General features: G+C 46.6%; 1 protein-coding gene across 10 annotated transcripts in view; it reads left to right on the top strand.

Annotated features, from left to right (window-relative positions):
- The window catches only part of LOC102224286 (tensin-1-like), a 115,530-nt gene that overhangs the window by 74,466 nt on the left and 18,241 nt on the right, over nucleotides 1-22,823 (top strand). For 8 of the 10 annotated variants that reach the window (XM_023336792.1, XM_023336791.1, XM_023336788.1 and 5 more), the window contains 13 exons: nucleotides 1,838-1,887; nucleotides 2,943-3,114; nucleotides 3,834-3,884; nucleotides 3,961-4,083; nucleotides 5,213-5,277; nucleotides 5,806-5,889; nucleotides 6,014-6,126; nucleotides 6,200-6,260; nucleotides 6,843-6,918; nucleotides 9,546-9,675; nucleotides 9,755-9,820; nucleotides 9,930-10,052; nucleotides 20,105-21,577. In XM_023336792.1, the coding sequence (XP_023192560.1) occupies nucleotides 1,838-1,887; nucleotides 2,943-3,114; nucleotides 3,834-3,884; nucleotides 3,961-4,083; nucleotides 5,213-5,277; nucleotides 5,806-5,889; nucleotides 6,014-6,126; nucleotides 6,200-6,260; nucleotides 6,843-6,918; nucleotides 9,546-9,675; nucleotides 9,755-9,820; nucleotides 9,930-10,052; nucleotides 20,105-21,577 (2,587 nt within the window). The remainder of the gene's footprint in view (nucleotides 1-1,837; nucleotides 1,888-2,942; nucleotides 3,115-3,833; nucleotides 3,885-3,960; nucleotides 4,084-5,212; nucleotides 5,278-5,805; nucleotides 5,890-6,013; nucleotides 6,127-6,199; nucleotides 6,261-6,842; nucleotides 6,919-9,545; nucleotides 9,676-9,754; nucleotides 9,821-9,929; nucleotides 10,053-20,104; nucleotides 21,578-22,823) is intronic. The other 2 variants (XM_023336797.1, XM_023336789.1) reach the window with 1 other exon arrangement.

The raw sequence follows: 22,823 nt of genomic DNA, 5'->3' as shown, positions 1-22,823 counted from the left end.
GATTCACGCGGGGCGTCTGTCCCTCTGCCGGGCCGGGTCGACCTGGAGGCGGATTTAACCGCCACAGGTTCAGGATTTAAGGGAGCGCCGATGGTTTCTGCTGCTGCTGCTTCACGTTTTTACAACCCAGACAGTGAAAGTTTGATTTCCTTTACTTACCCACATGGCTGCACTTTGATTGAAACGTTGTGGCTCATAAAAAGCTCCACTCAGAGGAAAGCAGAGCTGCTCTCCATGCTGGAAGCCTGAGGCTAACGATCGGGTTGCTCTGTGCCTGCCTGGTTCGGCTGCAGCTTCGTGGGAACTGCAGGAGCAAACCCAAACAGTCCGAAGCATCTAAAAATGCCTGTTTTATGCTGTGGCTCGGACTGCAGGAATGTCCTCATTAGAGCGTATCGCCTGGATCTCCAGATTCCCATGAATCCCCCGGGAGTTTTCCTGTAATCATCAGAACAGAGGAATGCTGCTTTCCTGACGTTCCTCTGCAGAAGGTCAGGATCTACTGGCTGCTTCTCATGGGAAACCTTCTGCTCTACGGGCCTTTATTTAAGAAGACCTGATCGCTATGGAAACAGTGGATCAGGTTCTGGGTAGAGCGGTGGGGTAGTCATGATGTGGGAACAGCAATTTGTGCAGCTCATTGAACCAGCAGCTGCTTCTGAGTTACAACAATTTTACAAATAAACGTTGGATGTAAAATCAGTCAAGAGTCTGAGGGGATTTCAGAGTTTTGACACAGAATCATGTTTCTCTCTTTTCGTGGTGAAGCTGGTAGCCAAACTGGGAGTTTTATCTGGTTATCTGAGGAAGCGGACTGGTTAGTCGTCATGGTCTCCATGGTAACCAGCTCCTCATTCGGATCGTTTTTCACTCTGAGATCTTCCTGCTGCTGCAGATGGGTTCAGTTTGCTGGAGGAGCACAGGGGGTTAAACCCCCCACCTCTGAGGGTCATGTGACCCCGCCCCCCCACCAGGAGGAGGGGGGGTTGGGCTTCCCGGGCCTCCGTCCCTGTCGGGTTCAGTGGAGCCAAACAGAGTCAGGCACCTCCAGATCTAAACCTCCCTGCTGCTGCAGAAACACGTCATGTGAACCAGAAACCACACACGCGCGCGCACGCACAGAGATACACACACACACACACACACACACACACACACACACACACACACACACACACACACACACACACACACACACACACACACACACACACACACACACACACACACACACACACACAGGCTCATGGTCTCCGTCATGTTGAGGGTTTTGCTGCAGCAGAGTTTCACTCTAATCTGCTGACTGAACCATGAAGGAGAACCGTAAAGATCAGAGCAACTTCCTGTAGAAACAGGAAGTTCATCTGTTAGATGGTTCTACTGTTTTAAACTGCAAAACTTTACTGAGTAAGAGAAGAAGAGATCTGAGTCCGAATAAAGATCAGGATGGATGGATGGTTGGATGATTGGTTGGATGATTTTCCAGACTTTTCCAGACTCTGTAGAAACTAAGCTCTACAGAAATCCTGGAAAATCCTTGAATTGAACTGTTTGTCCTTCAAGGTTTGAGTTGTGTAAATCCCGTGGTTAAACATGACGGGGTTGTGGGTTCAAATCCCAGCTGTGTTTCCTCCAGTCCCAGTTGGTCGGGTTTCCCTCCCAGTAGATCAGACCGATCTGATCAGAACTCCCGGTTCTGGTTCTGGTGAAGCTCGGATCTCTGACATGTTTTCTACAGATTCTGTGTTTCTCTCCCATCAGGTTTCAGTTCATCACAGTTTAGATCGAAGCGTTTGTCTCAAATTTCTGATGTTTGTTGGTTTTCTGTCATTTTCAGGGTTCAACAAAATCCTCGAAGAGCGTGGAGTCACGGAGACGACCGTCCAGGTCGGCTTGCTCTCCTTCTGCCTCATTTCTGCTTCATTTCATCAACATTTGCAAACGGGCACAGTTCCACTCATCAGTCTGTTCAATAAGTAGTGATAAAAATAGAGAAATAAAGATCAGGAAGTGATGTTTGATGGAATAAAGTTGACTTTCAGACATTCTGTTTTTCCAAAAACTAGTTGTGACAAATCGAGAAAATTTTTACAAAAAGCAACTACTGACTCGTTTAGCAACTTTTTAAGAAAAAAAACCTAGAAAAGTTTCTAAGTTTCAACCTTTCAACAAACGTGACTAGCGACAAATCTGGCGACTCTTTTCAAAGCAGCAGCCGACCAACCAGAGAGGCGACCCGTTCTACTCACAGAGCGTCCACATTAGAAATGAATCACATGCAAAGTTTGGTAATGCTAACAATCAATGCTAGCATTGATTGTTAGCTGCTACTCCACCTCCTGACCCGCCACCAGGGGGCGTGTGACTGGTGTCTGGTTTTATACCAGAATGGGGCTGAGTGTCGCCGGACCGCTGGAACCAAAAGGAAAATTCAACTGCAGTACCAACGTTCAACCCAATGAGGGCAGCACTGAGGCCTTTTCAGGTCAAATATTGCAGAATTCAACATGAAAATGTCACAGAAACATTAAGTTATAACCATTTGGGACCAATTTAGACACTGAATCCGTAAAAACAGGTTTAGGTTTCGTTACTCTGTTGAGTTCTGGCAGATTAATTCAAACTAAACGATCCGGTTAGTCAGTTCTGGTTCTCTTCTCCTCTGACTCGTGTTAACTGACCCAATCTGACTCCGAGCCGTCCCGTCAGAATCCTTCCCTTCATCACATGATGAACTTGTGAGGCGCTCACATTTCTCTGAATCCCTCTCGCTGTGCGGCCGCACGGCGCGTCAGCGATCAGCTGCAGGAAGTGACTGATGTCGCCGTAGATTCAGCGTTTATGCTGCAGGCTCTGCCGTCTCCATATTAGGATGTTTGAGGTGAAGGAATGTGAGCGAGCGGCAGAGCTGCTAACCTCTGATCTGTGCTGTTTGCCTGCAGGAGTGCGAGTCTCCTCCAGGCGCTGGACGAAGGCTACGAACTGGACCTGATCTACATCACAGAGCGGATCATCTCCGTGTCGTTCCCCAGCAGCGTGGAGGAGCAGAACTACGCCGCCAACCTGAGGGAGGTGGCCTCCATGCTGCGCTCCAAACACGGACACAGCTACCTGGTACCAGAACTCACTCGTGCTTCAGCTTCACGTCCTGCTGCCATCATGGACAGTTTCTGTCCAAACAGTGGAAACTTTTTCTGAGACTCAGCTAATGCTAAAGTCCAGCAAACTACACGTCTACGTTTGTGATGGTAGAACAGAAAAGGCTTTTTTCAAGCAGCAGTTAGCCTGTAGGTAGCATCAGATGGTTGTCATGGAGATCCATGCTACTTGTTCATTAATTGTAGCTTTGGAGATGTTTTCACCTTCTGCTAATTACAAAGCTAATTTTTAGCTTAGCGCTTTAGCATTTACATTACCAACCAAGAGAGTTACTTAGAGAAATACTTGCAAAAATTTAAATTTCTTAATTGTTTTGAAGGGCCTAGTCACGTTTTCTTTGTGACACACGTGTTAGCATTAGCTTCTGATAAATGCCATGTTCATGTAGCGCTTTAGCATTAGCTTCTGATAAATGCCATGTTCATGTAGCGCTTTAGCATTAGCTTCTGATAAATGCCATGTTCATGTAGCGCTTTAGCATTAGCTTCTGATAAATGCCATGTTCATGTAGCGCTTTAATTTTATCTATATCTTCCACTAAACTAAGCAGCTGCTTTTGATTTTTTTTAAAGATTTTAACACAACTAGGATATAAAAAATCTAAACTTAACTAAATGAATTTGTCTCTAATGTGTCAAAACTCCTCTGTTAATATTTTCTCTGTTTATTTTCAGCTCTTCAATCTCAGTGAGAAACGTTATGACATCAGTCAGCTCAATCCGAAGGTGAGTTTCTGCTCTCCACTCGTCGCTCCCACATCCTGATTGCTCTTCATCTAATCTTCCTCTTCCTCCCTCCCAGGTGTTGGACTTCGGCTGGCCTGACCACCACGCTCCGGCTCTGGATAAGATCTGCAGCATCTGTAAGGCCATGGACACGTGGCTGAGCGCGGACAGCCACAACGTGGTGGTGATCCACAACAAGGTGAGGCTGGGAGGGTGCAGTTCCCTCTGCAGACAGCAGGGGGGGCTGTGGGCTGCTCTCTGGGGCTCCAGCTGTGGCTCTGATGCCCGTCCTGGTGGAACAGGGTGGTGTGTTTGTTTGGGTCAGGTTCCACTCGCAGGCTTAGGAAAACTCAATCAGAACGTCATCATGGCTGCTCGGCTTTATTTACTCTTTCGCCCTCAACAGTACCATAAAATCTCAACTTGACCAATATTTCCCTGTTGTTGCTTCACGTTAAACTTTTGTGGCGAGCCGCACTCATCTGGCGGCAATAAAAACGACATCCAAGAGCAATTACCGCGCTGATGCCCCAAAATCTCCCAACGCCTGGATGTTTCCTGTCAGACCCGCTGCGCTTCTCGTTTTCAGGCTTCGTTCCAGCGCGTTCCCACTGGGAAGTTGCCATGACGACTGCAGCTTTTTTATATTTATTATTATTTTGCTCGAAAAGTTGGGAAATGTAGCTCAGAGGAACCGGGCCATGTTGGGTTTCAGCAGATCAACAAATCATTTCCACTGGCTCGGTGCGGTTCGAGCAGCTGCAGTTTATAAGGCAGAAACGCTTCGAGTCGCCGCGATCTGCTGCAGACAGAAACAGGAGGAAAGTCTCTCCAACCGATCTGCTGCAGACAGAAACAGGAGGAAAGTCTCTCCAACCGATCTGCTGCAGACAGAAACAGGAGGAAAGTCTCTCCAACTGGAAACAAGAGAAAGCAGCAGGCTTCACTTCAAACCGCTTCACTGTCATAACATCCGTCCGTCGTCTGTTTTCAGGTTTTAGGTTCAGAAACTTCTTGGCTGAAAAAGTTAACAAGTGATTTTAAATTCCAGTTTCTAATGAAATTTAACCCGATCCATTCAGCCCCGTTGGTTCCAGTTAGTTGTTTCTAACTGGTCAACTGGGTCGGTTCTTGTCCGGGAACCTCCTGAGGTTTGCAGATGACGCGGCTGTTATTGGTCTGACCCGGGATGGAGATGAGTCCGGTCCACCGGTGCGGACAAACCTGCCCGGAACAGTACCGGGTCCAGACTTGGAGCGGGCTTCTGCAGGTCTGGGGTTCTTCTGGGCGGCGCTCTCCTTACTGATGCCTCTCTGGTCTGTTTTCAGGGGAACCGGGGCAGAACCGGCGTGGTGGTGGCAGCCTACATGCACTACAGCAACATATCTGCCAGGTGGGTCCAGAGTCTTCGATCAGGCGCCATGTTGATGGCCGGACCATGTGATGCTTTCAGTTCACACATCTTCCTCAGGAGCAGCAACCTCCAAGTTATCAAAAACAATGAGATACGCTCCATGTAATTATGAGCAGAAAGCAGCAAGTTAGCTAAAACTGTCTCTGCATCATAAGACTCGGATTATGCCAGATGGTCTCTGCTCTTTTTTTTCATGGGTTTGTTTTTAGGATCAAATGGTAACAATGAGACGAACACATGATGTTTTCAGATCGGCTCCCTTCACAAGCTTCACTTTCTGCCTTAATCTGATTATCCTGGAAGCTTTTCTGAAGCTGACAGTGAGCAACCTGAGAGCCTTTGTTAGCAGCAAGCTGCCTGAATGTGATGAATCTGATGGATTATGGGTAAATCATATTTACAAATACAAGACGGACACTTTGGAAACAGTAACGGTTGCTATGTTGATCATGAAGGTGATGGTGGTTACGGTAAGCGGCGTGCTAACCTCGCCTCTGTCTGCTCCAGCGCTGACCAGGCTCTGGACCGCTTCGCCATGAAGCGCTTCTACGAAGACAAAGTTCTTCCTGTGGGCCAGCCGTCTCAGAAAAGGTCAGTGACCCAATGACCTTGTGATCTTGCTTGTTTAGACGTCCAGCATGTAACTAGTTGTTGGATTAGGAACAACGACTATAGATCATCTGTGATCTGTGGTCCCGGTTCTCTGATCCTTCAGGTATGTGGAGTACTTCAGCGGCTTACTCTCCGGCCAGATCAAGATCAACAACAAACCGCTGTTCCTTCATCACGTCATCATGCACGGCATCCCAGACTTCGAGTCCAAAGGAGGTCTGTGTCCCGCGCGGCTCTCCACCTCCGTCTGACGCCTCCGGCCGTTTTCTAACAGCTGTTTCTGCCGCAGGTTGCCGTCCCTTCCTGAAAATCTACCAGGCCATGCAGCCCGTCTACACATCTGGGATCTAGTAAGTCCTAACAGAGGCTCACACTCAAACAATTTACAAGATTCCAGGGATGGAGAACTCTTAAGGGCTGGATAATAAAGCCCCTGATTTTCCTTTATTGCCCTGTAGAATCCCCTCCTCTCTTGTATAAGAGGTATAGGATATTAATTTGTGACTAGAGACCCAATGAAAGAGCCAGTCAGGCATCCATGTGGACGCCCTCAAGGTTGTTCCTACGTGAGGACCCTTCAGGGTTCCAACAGTCAGAGGGGAAACACAACTTCCTTTCAATTGAGGGGACGATTCAGCTCTTCTTCTATGGTACCCCAGCTGAAGAAACGCTTTGAAACAATGATTCTACAGGAAGATTTCCCAACTTTTGTAAATCTCAGATCTTCACTGAGCTCCTTGGTCATTTTACATCCAAAACACCTTAACCCCTGTGAGGTTAGAAAACCTTCCAGACCTTTCTGCACCATGCGGTCACTCCTGAAGAACAAATGGGCTCATATCCACCCGGCAGTGGGACGGCGTTGGCTGTTTCCACCACTGAAACCAGGAAGATGATGTCATCATCTGACATTTTGTCTCTTCTTCCTGCAGCAACGTTCAAGGCGACAGCCAGACCAGCATCTGCATCACCATTGAGCCTGGTCTTCTTCTGAAAGGAGACATCCTGGTAAGAACCGAGCCGAGCCACAGAGCAGGTGGTTCCTGGGAAGGAGGGCAGGGTTCCAACTGGTTCCAGTAAATGTCCAGGAACCTCTCAGGAACTTTCCTTTAGGAATCCATGGGAATGTTTGGACCTAAATCAATAAATGTTTAGTCATGGGAAGCCATACATGGGATGTTTAATGGATAATAATATGTAAAAATATCAGTTACAAGCCCAAATGTTCATATCTGTGTCCTCATTATGCATGAAATATATGTAGCTGGTAATTTCTTTAAACTTACCTTTCTGTTGTCCACAAGCTCAGATGTGCAGCTCAATATTTACTTTCAATCTAAATATTTAGTTTGAAACTGTGGCATTTAATAATGAATGAATGAATAACATGGTGAAAATATGAATCCCCTCTTTATTTACTTATAATAAGCTAAATAACCCAAATTGCTGCAGTGTATCATCAGCCTGGCGGGCCACCAGGCTTTACTTGGACCCCCACCAGGTTAAGCATTGTTTGTTTATTTTAGGGTTTTTTAATGTTCACCTTTAAGACTTTAGCTGGTGCTTTGGTATTGTTAATAGTGTCATCCGATAACATAAATACCTAGTGATATTTTCACATTTTTAACTCAAAACCACAGTGGGCTGCCGGATCCCTGCCCCAGCACCGGTACCGCCGGGCTCAGGGAAACCCTGCTGCTGTTAATACTTCACTCTGTAACTTTACAATGGAACCCCATAAAACCTCTTCCGGACCAGAAACAGTTTAAAGTTCTATATTTTCCTCAGTAATGATCATTTTAGATCCCGTAAAAAAGCGGCATGCCCAGCAGGCGGAGTGATTCTGGGTTCTGGGGAATCTTGTTGGTTTTTTCCCAACAGGACGGCCGTGAAGAGCCGGCTCTGTTCGAACGCTCTGCAGCGGTTTATGGGGATTATTGACAGAAGCAGTAAAACGAGGAGAACGACTGCCGGACTGGATCCTGCAGGCCTGTTTATAGAACCTCATTAGCATACAATGTGTTTCTGGAAACCGCGATGCAGCAGTGGACCGCTGCGGACTGTTAACTCTGACATCCGGTTCTTTGGGAGAACCGATCCGGCAGTCGTGTTATTGGTTTTATTTCCATCCTGTCGCTGAAACCATAAAGTTCTCCAAGAGCCGAGTCCTCCGGGTCCATCAGAACAACCACTCTGCGGTTCTGCTTCTGGCCACAGACCCAAACCCGTATCTCATCCCGTGTTTAAGGCAGACTAATGGATTCTACTGAATTAATGATCAGATTGAGCACCGCGCTGATGCTTGTTGTTGTTGTGATTACAGGAACGGAGATGATGTCATTGTGGGCCGGGGGCCAACCCGACGGGGCCCGGGGTTCTCTGATTTATCTTTAGGACTTAAATTTATCCTGAACATTGATGCTGATTCATTTTCAGGATGTACAATGTGAATGAATTTCTTTACATTTAAGTGAATTTCTTATTTCTAACAATCATCAAACAACAAAAAGAAAAATAGCTTCTGGTTTTCCATCCGGTAGAAAGCAGAGGGACGAAATTAATGCATCAAATCATCTGATCTGAGCATTTATCTGATTTTTACTGAACTCAGTTTGGTCACTGATGAGTTTAAAGAGCAAGAAGAAAAATCTGATTTGTCAGTATTTGAGCTGCTGCTGGTCATCCAGAGGAAACTGGCTGATTATAAAACTGAATCCAGAAAAAGAATCGTTCGACGTTGTGACTGAATCATTCCTGAATGTGAACACAGATCCAGATCTTGTGTTTACAGTGGAAACAGGAAACATTAAGAAGCTGCTTCTGGTTCAGAGCTGTTAGGAAATAATAACAGAAACATCCCACCATGTTCCTTCAGGTTTGGAAAAACTGAATTTGTTCATATTTTTGTTTTTGGTTCCTTCTGGAGAGAAATGTGAACATTTGGTTGTTTGAAATCGACCAGTTTTGTCTTTATTAAAGGTTTTCTTCCTGATCTGTCTGGAGCCAAATCTCTAAAAACGAGCATCATGCTGCCACTTCTGTGCTTTAGCATAAGGATGATAACAGGGAGAGATAAACTTCATATTCCTTCAGATTTTCCAGACGTGTTAAAAGAAGCTGCTTCTTCCACCAGAGAAAATTTTCTTTGTTGAGTTTGAGGTTTGACTCGGGGTTCTGGTGGTACCTCTGGACTCAGAACCAACTCACATTGAGGCTCTAATCTTGTATCCAGGGGTGTGCAGACATTCTGGGGGCTTGGTGTACATGTGGGGAAAAGGGCCACCCTGTGCGGCACATAGGCCTGATTCAAACCATTAGCCACATGCTAACAAGCTTGAATCAAGCACCACTACATAAATGTGAGAGATAGTTAATGTAGCCCAGAAATGCTACTTTGGGTCACACAATATAAAAAACATTTAAAATATTGTTCTCAGAAGGGCACTTCCTTTGTCCAGGGGTTAAAGGTCATGTGCTCCAGCACCACATAGCCTCTCTGTGCTCATTCCTGCCAACAGCTGTTAGAACCCAGACGAGCTCCTGGGTCAGAGGTATCAGGACATGTGTTGCTGTAGCAGTCTGTGAACCATCCAGCGGTCTGACGGTGACCTCTGTCTGCACTGTTTGACCCCCAGCTGAAGTGCTACCACAAACGCTACCGCAGCCCCTGCAGAGACGTGATCTTCCGGGTCCAGTTCCACACCTGCGCCGTCCATGACCTGGGAATCGTGTTTGGGAAGGACGAGCTGGATGAGACGTTTAAAGGTAACAGGGAGCTTTTCCTCTGGGTTTCACCTGTTTGATGTAAAAATGATTCATACGTTAAAATGCTTCCTTTGTTCAGATGACAGGTTTCCAGAATATGGAAAAGTCGAGTTTATTTTCTCCTTTGGACCAGAGAAAATCCATGGTAAGCATCAGAGAGTTCAAACCTCTGTCTTTACCTGTCAGTCACTGTAAAGTCCAAGCGTCTGATGTAAAGACATTCACGTCTTCTGCTCCGTCTCTTTGTACTTCTGGTCAAGGTATGGACCACCTGGAAAACGGGCCGACCGTCTCGGTTGACTACAACACCCAGGATCCTCTGATTCGCTGGGATTCCTATGAAAACTTCAACCAGCTGTGCGAGGACACCACAGATGGTGAGAACAAGAGTCTTTGATTCAGTCTAAATATTCAAGAGGAATAAAGCTCTGCAAACATTGTTCAGGTTTAACAGGTGATTAAATGCCGGTTCTTCTATGCCTCGTTCTTACTGAGCGGTATGGGTCGGTACCGACTCTCCTCCATGGGCTCAACCAGTTCTTCCCCAGTCCACCAGATTTGTCTCCAGTGGCAGATCCAGTGTGGTCCTTCTTCTTTTTTGGAACCACCTCAGCGTTGGTACCAGCCGGTCCAAGCTGGATACTGTCCACACATTCATTGATTGGCCCGTAGATTTATTCCAACCTCCCCACCATCGTTTTCAATCCATGATGAGACTCTAGTAGTTAAATGGGTAATTCCCTGGTCAAACCTTGAGGTTTAAATAGAGGAGGAAGAGTTCACACAATGCCAACTGGACGGCCCAACCTGGAACGAACAAGTAGACTGAGATTTTGGAGAAACTGGTTTGGAGACGCACACAATGACATCATCAGCGCGGCAACCACATCTCCCACTCACACACTGGAGACACACCCGACTTGGCTATACCAGACATCAACCACTGAGAGTGAGGCTAGAGAGTGAAGAGGCCCAGTGAGAAGCTGGACTCTCACTGGGCAGGCAGTTAAACCCAAAACGCCAAACATCATCCTAGAGCGACAACAAGTGTGGCTGACACAAGCAACGGTGTTGTGTGATGCCTGTAGCGCCACCCTAACCGAACCGTTGTCCTATGAACCTATAACTGAAGGAATGATGCAGAAACAGTCAGAATGCTGAACTGTGTCGACCCGTTCTGAAGGTGTATAAACCTGTGGTTGGATCCAACTCTAAGGTCTAGTACAAGGCCTGAGAGTTTTACTGACTGCTGGACCTGGTAGTTTGTCTAAATAGATTTGTGTTTCGTGGACTTGGAGATTCGCTGTGGTGTGCTGGGTGAAGGTCGTCTCAGCTCTTGGGTTTTGTGCAGCCATCTGGTTCCTGTAGGACCAGACTGAGAGCTTGATCCATATTGGGACTCGATCCCACCAGGTCTTGGTGCTGAGCAGCTGGATGGAGACAGATCCATCTGCTCTAGATTTCACAGTGTGAACACGTTTCTGTGTTTGACAGGACTGTGCTATCATTGGCACAAAGACCTCTGAACCAAAGCTGCTCTTGTTTTCTTGTGGGCCGAGACGGAGCGTACCGTTCCCGACAATCTGCTCTGCATCAAAAATATCCTCACATCGTAAACTTGTTGTGTTTTATTATCTCCTGAAAATCTCCCCACCCTGGTATAAATGACGGCCGATGGTGAAGGGAGACGGTTTTATGGCCCAAATCTATCTGCGGTGAAATGATCACAACAGAGAAGCCAACCGGGCCCAGGAGACCCGGGTCTGCAGACATTCCTGGGCCGAGCCACAGGCATGGAGCGAGGTTCCCCTGAGGCGGCCGCGGTCGCTCTGAGACCGGAGCGCCGCTTTCTGTGCCACCCAAAAAAGGAAGCGACGCCACGCCCTGAGCGGCACCGAGGAGCCGACCCGGCCCGGACCCGAGCCGCTCAACAAACACTCTAACAGGAAGTGTGTGTGTGTTATGGGAGGGGTCAGGCTGCTGTCCTCACATCCCCTCCCCCACCTGTTTTTATTAGGCTCCCAGTTAGTCAAAGGTCAGAGGTCATTTGGCTTCCCTTTATCACAGCTCATAAAGTGTTGCAGCCTGAAATAGATGTTGCTAAAATAGAGCAGGTGAAAGTCTCACCTCATCCTGCGGAGGTGTGTGTGTGTGTGTGTGCGTGTGTGTGTGTGTGTGTCACATCATCCTGAACTAGTGGGATCAAAACAAGACAAACCTTTTATAAAACCAGCAGCCATTTTAATACATTTTATTAATTCTTCTTAAATTCGGTTGTTTAAAATATGAATTTAATTGATTTTATATTAAACTTTAATTTATTACAGTTTTTCTGTATTATGAATTATATTATATGTATATAAAATATTCAACATGATGAGACTGAACTGGCTGCATGTTGCGATGATGATGTGATTTATGTAGCAGAACCGTTTAGATCCACTTCAGACTCATGAACAGAACCAGTTTGACCCAGAGCCGTTCGGCCGGCGCTCTGGCCCGGAACCATCAACCTCTCTGGTTCTGGGTATCATCAAAACTCATCTGTTTCACACGGTTCTGCTCAAAAACTGAGCTTCTGGTGGTTCTGCTGAAAATTCAGCCAAACCTGCAAAGAGATGGTTCAGATCCGACCAGATTCATGTGGCAGCGTGGCCTAGTCAAAGTTCAGATCTTAATTTGAGTGAGCATCTGTGGAAGACTTGAAAATTGATGTTGGAAACGTTAATGAATAATGGAGAGAAGTTTCAGCTCTGAGTTCGTCCTTCCAGATGACTTTCGGTGGATTCCTGTCAGAGAAGTGAACACTCAGCGTCTCAGACAGAAACATGCTGGATACTTTCTGTTTTTCCCATATTTATCAGAGTTTGGAGGCAGGTTGTTGTGTTTTTGTTTTTTCTCGGCTGCAGGATCAAACTCAGCTGGTTTTTATTCCCCGGTTCGGCTGCGCCTGCCGCTGCTCTGAGGAGCTGCAGGAGTTAACGCAGACTCCTGGTCCAGCGGCGGGGTGACGCAGCGGGGCGGCGACTCTGTGCTGCTCTGCTTCAGACTGCTGTCTGCAGCCCAGGGTTCGGCTGTGCTGCTGTTTTTCCTCTGTGACGCTGCGGGAAGAAAAGCTGGGAGGACATGTGAGTCGGACCCTCCGGACGCAGCGGAGCCACAGCCTCTGATTCACCAAGTAACATCAGGTTCTGCATTATCCTGCTGTCTGGATGTTTGAACTGTGTGAATGTTGATGTTGGTCCGGTGCTTCTGTCCGTTTCGTCTCCATATTTTGATCATTTCTGGAATCTTCCTGGAATGACAGAAATGGAGAAAAACCTCCAGAGGTTTAAATCGTCTGCTTGAGTTTCAGTGGTTTAGAGACCCATCAGCCTGAAGGTTCAGATGTTCTCCTGGCTCAGCTGTGGTCGGGTTACCTGAGGTTCTGTTACCAGAGTGCAGCGGTGACTTCATTAGAGGAGTAACGTCTCCAGGACAAGCTCAAACCTCCAGTGACCTTGATTTCTCTGTAAACAGATTTTCTCCTGCCACAAAGTTGCTGTTTCACCTCTTCCAGCAATTCCTCAATGGCCTCATGCAAGTTAGCTCCGGGTCGTGGTTGTTTTCCCAGCCGAGCCCGGTCCGTCTGTCCGGTTGAGCTCCTGCAGTCCAAACAGCAGAACTGGACTTCAGGAAGGCAAACTGAAACTCTGAGCCCAGAAGGATTCAGATTAGGATTGGAGCCAGGACTTTGTTTTCAGCTGTAATGTGAAGCTTGTTTGTGGATAAGATGGAGTTGGATCATTGAAAAGATCTTTAACTGAGACTTTAAAATCAACTTCACTCATTTTTAGCATTTTGTAGCTATTAATCTGTAAACAACAACAATTTAAACTAGCTTTGACCCGGATGTAAGAAACGTACGGCAAACTAAACGGCTAGATTCCCAACATCTGTCATCAGTTACATTTAAATATTTATTTGATTGAAATTATTAAAATAAAAGTGGATAAAGTTAAAATAAGATGTTGTTTTTTAAAATATTGTTTCAAAAGGAAACCATGAAAAGAATAACTGGGCCGAAAGCAGAACCCTGAGGAACTCCTACAAGTTACGGCTCCGGATCTGATTCATGTAAACAGTTGGTTGAAAGGCAGCGTGTGAACCGTGTAAAATGGATCCCAGGAAAATCATTTCTCCATGTGAAGACGATGCTGACCCGTTCCACCGCCGGGTGACCTTCAGTGGTTCGCTGAAGGTCACGTTCCATCATGGAATAAAACCCAAACCTGACAGTTTGAGACACTTGTTGTCGTTCATCTGAAAGTTTCCCTGAGGTTTGTTGGTCGTCCCTCCAGCAGGACGCTGACGTCTCGGCCTTTGTGTTGGCAACAAGCTGCCGCGCTGTCGACCCGAGTCTGGTCCCAGACTTTGGCAGATTATTCTGCTTTGACTCCAAACAGCTCTGGTTGCGTAACGACCAAGATGGAGAACCAAAGGTCCTCTAGTCGAGGCTGCATGGGACACAGAGACAACAAGTGCCTTGTGCTGTGGAGTGTCCCTGTTTGGCCATGAAGGGGCCACAGAGGCAGAGGGCCTCTGCAGGGCGACGGGGGATACGGAGCTTCGTTAACAACCAAATGCTTTGTTAAGGACTTCCAGGAGAATTAATGGTGTATCTGCCTGCTTTCTTGTAGTCTGTGAGCTCCAGAGCGGTGCTGGTTATCTGCTGTCCATTATGTGTTGGAATGAATGGGAGGTCTGTTATCGTCTAATGGAAACAGCTTTATTCCAGCTGTTAGCAGTCAACAGCGCGGCTTTATACAGCTGATTCGGCTGAACGAGCCAAACACGACCAAAGATGTCATTAATTATGGGCCTTTATCCATCTGGATAAAAACCATACATGGACAGAGGAAAACAAGGTAACAGCAGATGATGCAACCCCAGATATCCGTACGTTAGCTGCTTCCTTCTGGCCAAAGCTCCTCCCTTTCTTCTTGTTGCTAAGTACTTTCCTTGTGTTTGTTAGCTAGCTAGCTAGCTAGCTAGCTAGCTAGCTAAGAATCTCAGCTTCCAAAAGAATCTGAAATGTTTGAAGCCAAATTAAGAGCCTGAACCACCAACCTTTGGTTTCCAGTCGTCCTCCCAGCATTCCCAAAAACATCATGAACACATGACTTCTGTGGTTCTGCTGCCTTATTTATTGTCCTGCGGCCCGTGGGACCTGTTAATGTGGGTCGTTTATCTTCCCGTTCTCAGCCGAGCTTTGAGACGACGAGGCCTCGGCTTCTCCATCAACTCATTCTGGTTCCACTGGGAAACTGGCTTCTCTTTGGTTACCGTCTTTCTTTTGATACTCCTGCTCCTTGTCATAACATGATACTCCTCGTTCCACATGGAGCCGTGTTTTATTATCATGAAGAGACTACAGTACAGACCAAAAGTTTGGACACACCTTTTAATTCAATGAGTTTCCTTTATTTTCATGACTATTGACATTGTAGATTCACACTGAAGGCATCAAAACTATGAATAACACATGTGGAAATATGCACTAAACAAAAAAGTGTAAAACAACTGAAAATAGCCCTTATATTCTAGTTTCTTCAAAGTAGCAACCTTTAGCTGTGATTACTGCTTTGCACACACTCTGCATTTTATTGATGAGCTTCAAGAGGTCGTCACCTGAAATGGTTTTCACTTCATAGGTCAACCTGCCCTGTCAGGTTAATAAGTGGGATTTATTGCCTTATAAATAGTCATGAAAATAAAGAAAACCCATTGAATTAGAAGGTGTGTCCAAACGTTTGGTCTGTACTGTATGTTGGCACATCCTACATCAGTGGCTGGTCGCATTAGATTTTGGTTTATCGTTTCATCAACAGCCTTTCTATCCAACCTGGGGAAAAGGAATCACCCCTAAACCCAAAAGAACTCAAAACGATTGAGATTGAGGTCAAGAACTGATGAACAGAGTCGGAGGATGTTGAGTCGTTTCCTTCAGTGGTTCTTGGTGCAGCGCCCCCACAGGTGAGGAGGGGAACAGGTTGCTCAGAGGATGTAGTTGGTTTGACACGGAGCAGTGAGAAAGAGAACCGCAGAACCAAAGTTGCAACTTTTCAATTTGTTTCCCAACCAAACCAAAGTCTACCAGACTAACAGGTGTGGAAACACGACTGGATCTTTGTGGTAATGTGGCCACAAGGTGGAGCTGTTTTGACTCTGGTGCTATATGTCAGTGTGGACGGTGTTAGCTGTTGCTACTTTCTTATTTGTGGTTTCTTTAAAATTGCTGACATCATGATGGAAAATCAATGACCTTGTTTGTTCCATTATCTTGTCCTTTATTTTCCAGTCTTAAACATTTTGCACTTCCAGATATCGACTCACCGCAGCTTCTGATGAATATTGGATGAGCTGCAACACAAGTGTTTACTGGGACTAGTGTTTTGGGGAGGGAGGGGTTATGCACTTTGCCAGTTTCACTCAGATTCAGCTATGCTTTACTGCATATTGTTGCAGATCTTGTGTAAGTATTTCCAAACCCTCTGCATTACTGTAAGTAAGAATCATTGAGCTCCGGTTTACAGTAAAGTCAGCCTTTGTTGGCAAATCAATCGTTCAGCCATTACGTTTGTCCAAATACGGCCGCAGACTAAACTTACATACGATTACAGCATCGTGCGCCTCTGGGGCGTATTAAATGTAAATACATGTAGAGCTATTCTGGTCCTGCTATGAGTCGCCGTGGGGAACATTCCCAGAACGTGTTTCATGATTTCTTTTTATTAATGCAGCCTTCAAACGCAGAGAGAGACCAACGGGAGCCGCACACATGTGCGTTTGTGTACGGACGCCGCAGGAGTAACATGCTATTTCCGTTGTAACGGGGGTATCTACTGCCACTGGGGTGAGAGGCCAAAGTTCAAAGATGAAGAGGTCAAACAGTTGCACCATATGGCTCACAGAACCTTAAAATATCTGGCACCACCTAAACGCGCCTTAGATTACAGCCGTAAAAAGTTTGAGTTTATCAGCTGCTGTTCTTGTTGATGAGGATCTGAGAATGAAATCAACTTGCGTTTCCCTCCACACCAGCTCAACACATGCTGCGTCTTATCACAGGGACGGCTCTGTCAAAGGTTATTTGTAGAGGCTTATGTGGATTCATTTCAAGCAAATGAAAACAGCAGCAGACGCATCAACATAAATAGTCGTTCGGACCGCAGACGAAAGTGTAACGTGACGGATTAGATGTCCTGTAGTACAAGAGGAGATGCTGTTCGTTCGTCACATCAGTTTTAGGGCGGATGACTAAAGTCCTGGAATCGTCAGTTAACTTCCTCATCAGGGGCAGAACAGAGGCGTAGGACACCGAGACGGTTGGGGGAAATTTGTTGGACATTTTTAGACTAATTAAAAATATTTTTCATATTGTTATAGACTCTTTATAAACCTGTTTTGAATTGGTGTAAAATATGTTTATGAATTTTAAAAAATGTGATCCAGAGTTTGGAGTCGTCTGACAAAATGCAATAAAGGAACTGAATGGTTCATATCTTCAAACAGTTCAGAAAGAATGATTCTTTCATGGCAATAAATCAACAGAAAACAGAGTTAGGGGTTCTCGTTCTTCTGTTTGGTCCATCTGCCTGCAGCAGGGTGGAGCGCCTCCAGCAGCAGGGTGGAGCTCCTCCTGCAGCAGGGTGGAGCTCCTCCTGCAGCAGGGTGGAGCTCCTCCTGCAGCAGGGTGGAGCTCCTCCTGCTGCAGGGTGGAGCTCCTCCTGCAGCAGGGTGGAGCTCCTCCTGCTCTCCAGCTTGTTAAATGTTGGATGAAGTTCTTCTTTCCATTACAGCCATGATTTTAACTCCAGCAAGCAAACTGAGCAGCATCCAGGCGCAGGGAGAATAGGTTCTGAATTATTTAATGTGTTAGTATAATAAAGGCCTTTTTGCAGTTTTCATCAAAATTGGTGTGTAAAGGAAGGATGTGTGTGTAATAGAGTTGGATGAGGCTCCATCAAACCCCGGTCTGTGGAATTCGGTGGCCCCTTAGCCTCCACCTACACGCACCATCACACACGCTGTTGTGACAGACCTCCCACATGCCCAAACAGAACAGGGTCAGCCTGTGGAGCAGAGCGGACCTCAGCAGCCTCAGAGCAACACCAGCAGCTCCAACTCAGACACAAAGTGGCTCCGCAGAGGGAGGAGGAGCCAGGATCCGACTTTCAGCCTCTGCTGATCCGACTTTCTGCCGCAGGGCTTTCCCTCCGTAGTTTGGGGATGAATGGTTGTCTGTCGCTCACACAGGTAGGAGACCTGCTGGCTTCCCGCTGTTTCCCTGGACCAGGCTGCAGCGCAGCGTGTTGAGGTATTAAATCTGGGAGTGTCGACTGCAGGACAGGTGATAAAAAAGGTGCTGAAATTAGAGCAGAGAGCGCGAAAGGCTCTTCTTTCATGAGCAATGTCTATGTTTATCTGCAGGACTGTGTGCACAGCTTGATATCAGAGTGTTTTTATGAGCTTTACAAATATGCAGTGATGACTTGTTCAGACCAGCTGGCCATTCAGGGACACCTAATAAAAACCCCAAAATGGACAAACTTGGTCCCATTTGGGTTTGAACTGTGTGATAGTTGGTATCACTGCTGCCTTGCAGTAAGAACTCGGATCCCGGCCTGAGCTCTTTCAGCATGGAGTCTGCATGTTCTTCCTGTGCATGTGTGGGTTCTGCCCAGGTACTCCAGGTTGCACCCAAAGTCCAAAAACGTGACTATAGGTCGATCGAGTTGGAATATGTTGGCGAGTGGAATGGCTATTTTCACCTGGTTGTTGACTGAAGTTGGTTGTGGTCCTGCAGCTCTGGTAGAGCCAGAAACCTGGCTGGTTCACCTGAACAGTCAGTGAAGGAGAAAACAAAGCTGGTAAACAGTTTGACTCACTAAGCAACATGCAGTTTTTGGTTTAAGTACCGTTTACTTAGCAACCAGAATCTGATGCAGGACATCAGCACCACCTGCTGCCACGGCTCCACCTGGAGGTAGCTTCTTGTCCTTCAGGCTGAGTGGGACCCTGAGGCTCAGCCAGCAGGTTAGATCTCTGATTGGCCAGGGCACGACGGTCACAATAACCGCCTCTTCTGATCCTCCTTTACCAAGGTTTAGAAACTGCTGCCTGACATTTCCACATAGGAAGAGATCCCAGAACTCACCAGATCACCTTGGTATCCAGGAGTCAGACGGGAAGGGATGCTTGGGTTTCTTCCTGAGGTTGTTACCATGGCAACCCACCACTTAGATGAGTAAAGACGGATGAATGAATCACATGGTCACTGCCCATTTCTCCTCTGCTGTGTTTGCTTTTGTCTAAAATGAAATGAATCCAGCAGATGAATAAAAATCAGTTTTAAAAACTCATAATTACATATTTATTCAACTGTAGGACTTGAACCTTTATAAGTTGTGTTTAAAGCTATATTGAGTGTCTTTTCTTGATCATCTATGCATCACGTCAAACATGAACACGTTTATATTCTATGCCCTCCCTTCCCTTGGCAGTCTGCCTGGGTCGGCCCCGGGAGGCTCCGCGGTGCCACTGGGCCTCTGAGAGCCCCGTATTCACTACCACCAAGATGAAGGTTTCTATAGGCTGCAGAGACACAGGCAGCGTCTTTGTGCAGCTCCTTTCTCAGCTGGACAATCAGAAAAGGATACATGTCCATGCTTTGATATAGGTTTCTTAGAACGTTTTGTGGAGGAGGAAAGAACCAGGTATTGCTTTTATCTGAACTCTTACCCATGTATGACGAGCAGAAAGTTTTAAATCTTTAGTCCGACAAGTTGACTGCTTGTTCACCAATGACAGAAAAGAACTGGGCTTTGTTTGTGGTTCTGTTTTAACTTTCTAAGTGCCTCTCCTGGTATGTTGTACTTGTTTTTTAAACACAGGAGAACCCTCCTGGCCTTTCTTTGTCAGAGGAAGGAAAATTTCCAGTGATGACTAAATCTTTCTGACTGGGACACCCTATATCCTTACAAGCCTTGGCTGCAGCTGTAGGCTGTAAATACAAGAAAAATCTTTGTCTGATTGACCAGTATTAGTCAGATGGCACATATTTATATGGTTAGCTAAAAAAAGAGGGGCAAACCCTGGTGGTTTCATATTTTCCACAGCACAATCTGCAGTAAATGTTCATTTCCTGAAGCTGGTAGAAAAGTGGAAATAAGCCAGCAGCGCCGTTGGCTGGATAGCCTTTCTTCATAGCTGCACACACTTTTCTTCTTAATGTCTTGATTTATTTTTAGTAGTTTGCACAGTTGTATCGGTAGTTGCCGAGTCACTGTGGCTATGGGAATGTGTGGGCAGCTGAATATAAATGGGTTCTGAAGAACAGACACATTGTTGATCAGACTCTAAACAGACTTCATTCTATTTGTTTCAGACGTCATTCACACCCAGGGGCCTCTGGACGGGAGTCTCTATGCCAAAGTTCGTAAAAAGGAGTCAGGTGAAGGAACGGTCACGTCAAATGGCCTTCCAGCCACAGCTGTTGAACACGCTCTACCTGCTGGTGACCACGCCCTGTCAGTGAGCAGTGATTCAGGAAACTCCACTGCCTCTATCAAAACTGACCGAACGGATGAAGCCACATCAGCACCGCAGGCTTCCACTGTGAGTCAGACACACGTCACCGTGGACGAGGTGGTACCTTCAGTCCGTCAACAAGCTCCACCAGCACAACAACCAATAAGTCCCAAGGAGAAGAAGGAATTAGAGCAACTACTGAGTGGACTGGAGGGGCCCTTGCACAGACAGGCCTACGTGTCCACGCCAACATCTGCTGCCGCTGCAGGAATGCTTCACCTGGTGCCCGCCCAGGTCCATGTAAATGGGCACAGTGGTATTGATCGTGAAACGGACATCCTGGACGATGAACTGCCCACCAGTCAAGAGGGCAACAGTGTGGACAGTCTGGGGACGTTTTCCTCCACAGATGGACGAGCTACACCGGCTGATCTTTACTACCAGTCTGAACCGCTTATCAACGGCCAGGAATCTGTGCCGTATCTGGAGCGCAACATCCCAGAGAAACCTCTGGAAACCATTCAGCCACATGTTGGCAGATCTGATAAACCTGTTGCTCTGATCCAAAGTGATTTAACCCCATCATTGGAAAATTACATGGCTACCCAGAACGGCAACTTGTTTCGTTCTCGTTCCTTTGGTGCCGAGCCAAAGTCCATGCCACAGGCTCCCACCCGCACCACCAGCAGCAGGGACGCCGTCCAACGTGGTCTCAATGTCTGGCAGCGATTTGGAGTTCCAGAGGAGCCAGTAACTGAAGGAATCACATTCAGTCCACTCCCATCTGTGTCAATGTCCACTCACCACAGCCTGCCGCAGTTCCCACAACGCCACAGCGCTTCTCAGGAAGAGATCGAGCAATCTATCGAAACCCTTAACCTACTCATGTCGAACCTGGAGCCCAGCCGTTCAGTCGTATCAAAATCCCAAAGTGCTCCACTGAGGGAAATGGTGGTGACCACGCAACCGTCCTTCTCCCAGAGCCAAACCAGACCGTCCCTTCAGACTGATGCTGCTCCAGTGCCCAGCCTGGCTAGCAATCTATCAATAGCTCACACATCATCTGGGAAGCCAGGTTCACCAGAGCCCTCACCTTTCAATCGATCTCCAAATTACTCCTCTGCAACCAGTGGTTCATCACAAATCCCTCCCTCTTTAAGCCCCCACCTTCAGCTCAAACCTATCGCCAGATTCCCAACAAGTATCCAGCCCTCAGACGTCTTAGAGCCCCAAAGAAGCCCAAGTTCTGCCTCAGCATCATCTCAGCCAAGAGACGGTGAGCCAGAGGAAGTCTTCAATGTAGAAGGTCTGGTGGCCCAGAGAGTGGCAGGTAAGACCTTTTTATCTGTTGTGTTAGAGCAGGAGTCTCAAACTCCAGTCCTCGGGGGCCGGTGTCCTGCAACCTTTAGATGAGCCTCTGCTGCACCACCTGAATACAATAATTAGGTCATTATGGCTCTGGAGAACTGATCTACACAAGGAGGAGGTAATTAAGCCGTTTCCTTCCAGGGTTTTGTACCTGAGGCAGATCTAAAACCTGCAGGACAGCGGCCCTTGAGGACTGGAGTTTGACACCTGTGTGTTAGAAAATAATGTCCTACCTTTTTTTATTCTTTTTTTTTGGCCACTAAACATGTACACAGCCCAGTTTGGCCCTACTGGGTTCTCATCTGCCATCAATCTGAAGAAATTAAATAATCTGGAATAAAGTTGGGCTGCAGTTTCTTGACACGTTCTAATCTGCAAACATCGCCAATGCCAGATTTTGCAGAGGTTAGAGAGCATACTAATAATGTTACTATTCAAAGGTAACAGTCAGGAGAAGGGTACAAAATGAGATCTACAGCAGTATGTCAACTTTCTATAGCACAGTTAAGCCATTCATGTTTAGAAACAAAATAGGATGACTGACAGAAAATATTTGCATTTCAAAAATTACACAGAAAAAGTGTGGCTGTCCAGCGGTCCACCACCGAAGGGTCAGCAGAAAGTACTGGTCATTTCCAACATTATGTCTGGACTTGGTTGAAAAACAGATTCATTCAGGGAAAACATCCAGGCTTGGCTAAAATCTCCTAAATCCTTGTGGGAGAGCGTGTTCTGTATTCTGGTTTGTAGGAAACCAACTGGAATGTTTGGGCCACAATTCCAGAAGTTCTGATCGGCACAAAAACAACACGGGTCATCACTGACAGAAAACAAGCCCTGTTGTGAAATGTGGTGGTGGCAGTATCTGTGGTTAGTTTTCTTCAGATGGAGCTGAGGTTTCGTTTAGGCGGATGAAGTTAAGAGTAGTTCTTCGTCAGTTTTGACCAGTAATGTGAAGCTGACTGCCAGAACGCTACACACTCGCCTTCAGGCAGCCTGAATGCAAACCCAAAACAAAACCTTACCAGAAGAAAATATATGTTTTGGTGGTCCAGAGATAAATCTGATCAAATATGTGGGGTCGCCTGAAGAGATTGGCTCCCAATTTGAAACGTGAAAAACTTTTACAAGGTGGGGAGAGTCAACATTACGCCTCGTTTCCACTGAAGATACCGGATGGGTCAGGACAGTAGTTTCTGTTTCCACTG

Source organism: Xiphophorus maculatus, chromosome 7 (assembly GCF_002775205.1).
Source record: "Xiphophorus maculatus strain JP 163 A chromosome 7, X_maculatus-5.0-male, whole genome shotgun sequence".
NCBI classification, from domain to species: domain Eukaryota; kingdom Metazoa; phylum Chordata; class Actinopteri; order Cyprinodontiformes; family Poeciliidae; genus Xiphophorus; species Xiphophorus maculatus.
This window is presented reverse-complemented; position numbering and strand designations above follow the sequence as displayed.